The 3,426-nt window shown below is 45.4% G+C and overlaps 1 protein-coding gene across 1 annotated transcript; it reads right to left on the bottom strand.

The window, feature by feature from the left end:
* Positions 1-1,684: 1,684 nt before the first annotated feature.
* On the bottom strand, positions 1,685-2,758 carry LOC135820284 (uncharacterized). Its single transcript, XM_065333601.1, has one exon. The coding sequence runs from the start codon at positions 2,756-2,758 to the stop codon at positions 1,685-1,687; it is 1,074 nt and encodes a 357-aa protein (XP_065189673.1).
* Positions 2,759-3,426: the final 668 nt, after the last annotated feature.

Raw genomic sequence — 3,426 nt, 5'->3', positions numbered from 1 at the left:
TGCGACGTTAAATAAACTTCTACAACAACAACAACAACAGGTCTTGTAGCAAAAACAGCCCTACTAATAATCAGGGGAAGAGGACAACTGAAATGACACTGGACAGCAGACACTGGACAGCAAGACAAAGGGGAGTAGGGGTGATGTGCGGATGTGGTTGGCGTATCAAGCATGGAGCTGTACATTCACTACTCCCCGCCATCAAGTGCGTCTTGAGGAAAGCGAAAGCAACTTTTGCAAAATTCGCGTTCAAGTTTTCGAAGTTTCGAGCCTTGGTACTTCTCTCAAACCCAGTCTCCAACTTCCGTTCGAACCTTACTAAGCGTCCCTAATATGGAGCGAGATCACAGTGTGTTGACCTAGGGAGGTTTAGTCCCACGTAACGGATACAGAAACGTGGATGACACACGTAAATTTCCTGCAGTTGACCCACGTTCAGAATGTTGTTTTTAGTCACCCAGAACAAACAAAAGCATGGAGTGGAAGCCCCAAACTTGGTCAAAAACGAAGCCTATAAGCTCATCGAATATTTTCATTTCGCGCTGCGGAAACTTCTTCAGCTTAGCACCCTCACAGCTTGCAAAATGCACTCCATTCTGATTTTCACGCACGTTCTTACGGAATGTGGGTGAGCCTCCGTACACGGTATAATTATCGTGAATCAGGCAACGTTTGTACGTGGGTCACTGCGTATCACGTGCTACACTCACGTAAAGTACCCACAGATTACGTGAGACTTAACCTCCCTAATAATGATTTCCCCCGGATACGAATCGCCTCCCGAGACAAAAAAAGTACGGAACTGCACTCCATGCAATGTGTTCGCCTTGTTAATTTTGCACATGGTAGAAAAACACCGGTAGTACTAGTAAATGACATTGAGGCGGCGGCAACACCGTCGCAAAGATTACTTAACCCGAGCTAAAATGTCCCCTACATGCTTCACGGAAAGCTATCTTGGGTTTTACGATCTTTACCCTCGTAATACACACATTGTAGACCAACACTGAAAAGAAGCACTTGACAAAAAAGAAGCACTTGACAAAACGAACAATATTCGAGGGCTATGTTGAGTTTTACCCAGCTTGATTCGCTATGTTGGGTTTTACCCCTCTTGATTCGCTATTTTGTGTTTTAAGACGTTTTCACTCGTAATACAGAGACCATAGCGGAAATGAAGCACTGGACAAAAACGAACAACACTCCAAGGCTATGTTGGGTTTTACCCAGCTTGATTCTACATCCTGGGTTTGACCCCTCTTGAATCGTTACCTCGGGTTTTAAGACGTTTATACTTATAGGCCTCTTTAGCGGGCAAATTAACACGATGGTTTAAAATGCAATAAATCATACACTGGAGAAGAAATCAGAAAAACGCATGTGTACAATAAAGGATTTCAAACCCAAACCAAAAAAAACTTTAAATCAAGAACTCATCAATTACACTCGTGTTAGATTCAGTGATCCTAACACTCGTAATGCATAGACATCACAGAAATGAAACACTTGACGAAAACGAACAATATTCCAAGAGATATGAGAGAGGGTGTCTGCAGCAATGAGAATATGGGCAATGATATCAGGTTGGTTACTCTACAAGCCTGTGGATCGTCTAGAACAGGGTTGATACCAGGGCAGGGGGGGTTGGTTGTTCCCCAGGCCTGTAAGTCGTCTGTTTTTAGTGCTATTCACCCATGTAAGCCTCTTCAGTTCCTGCTAAGTCTCGAATGAACCGTTGGCCGGCTATAGCGTCTTCGTTGCTTATCAGTTCTTCGAGTTTAGCAGAAATCCTGCGGGAGCTGATGTTTGCTGCGGGGGCCAATAGCAAACCCTCTTGCAATATATTGTGAAGGTCAGCGGGGAAATCAACGGAACGCTTCGTCACATTAGTCAGAGAAAAGTTAAGTCTGGCCAGCTCGGCGATCGCTGCCTTCTCACCGGCACTTAGATCATCATAGAAGTTGAGATTCTCATTGAGAAGAGCCTTCATCTCAACCGACTGGACCATGAATAAGAGACTTTTAGCCTTCTCTAGGTGTTCGTGATGTTCGACTCGGGAGCTGAGTGCTTTGATTGCCCGGTCTTCTGTGGCACCGAAGTACGTCACCGTCCAGAAAGGAATGATAATCTTGCGTGTCAAATCATACACATCCATAAGCGTCTGGGTAACATTCGTCTTCATGTTCGTCTCGGAGCTCGTGTCCGACGAGCTGCCGAAATCTATGAATCGGACGCTGCCATGCTCAAAGTCCAGCATGATGTTTTGCATTGTGATGTCATTATGAGCAATCTTGATCCAATGGATGTACTTCAGACCATCGAACAGTTGTCGTGTAATCTCCAATTTGGCCTCCATCGGGTGTACATCCACACGGGCAATGTTGATGTCCCGCGTTAGTAGACGGCTCAGTGTCATGCCTAGAAGTGGCATAACAATACGATGACTGTTCAGATCACTGGAATGCACTACGTCAAGCATAGTCACGACGCTCCGATTGCCGCCACTAGCTCGCAGCCGCAAGAGCACTTTTACCTCCCACTCGCGCACGTCCGCTGGGACCCGAATTGGGTCGTTGATCTTCATGGCGACAGCCATTCCAGTCAGCTTATTCATCGCCTTCTGAACTTTCCCATATTTCCCACTTCCCAACTCAACACCAGACAATTCGTAGGAGATTCTTGTACGGTCGCTAACTACAACTTTAGTCTTGGCTTTTACAGGGACTGCGAACTGTTGCTCACCCTGATGTGCAAGCATAATGACGTAATGCTTGTTGGGTCGACACCACCTTTCTGAATTGGTTCGTGAACCGTAGCAGAATGATATTCAGGAAAGCAATGTTGGAATATTGCGAAACACTTGTCAGCCTCAGCCTAGAGATGTATTCTGAACAAGCGTCGATTACTCCACTCACAAAGTCAGATGCACTTGGTTAGTCTCGTTTGATCCTCAATGGTTGGTTAGGTAATCACCGGCACACTCACAGAATAGTAAAATGCACTTTGCAGTGCAAAATCAGAGGTGCCTACACGCGAAATATCGTACGCAAATGTCTCGCGTACCGTACGGGATATTCTGCGGTATGCTGGCTGGAGTTGTTCAGCTGTGCTGAACACTTTCCGTATTCGAAAAGGTGGGGTGGGGCGGAGACAATAACGTTAGCAGAATTAGCGAAACGGAAATTTGGACGCAGCAATCGACCAGAATAAAATATGGATACAAAAAATCCTACTCGATTTTCTAGCGGCAAACATCAGTGAAATAACGTGTCAATAATGAAATCTTTCAATAAACAACAATATATACGTGGAAGAGTTCGAAACGTACAGTGTGAAAGAAGAACAGAAGAAACGAAGGTGAAGTACGAAAAACTCGAGAAGTGTGAACTAATAACAGGGCGGTATGGGTGAGTGGGGGGGGGGGGG

The sequence above is a fragment of the Sycon ciliatum genome, chromosome 6 (assembly GCF_964019385.1).
Source record: "Sycon ciliatum chromosome 6, ocSycCili1.1, whole genome shotgun sequence".
NCBI lineage: Eukaryota > Metazoa > Porifera > Calcarea > Leucosolenida > Sycettidae > Sycon > Sycon ciliatum.
Note: the sequence above shows the minus strand (reverse complement) of the source record. Positions and strands in the feature narration are given on the sequence as shown.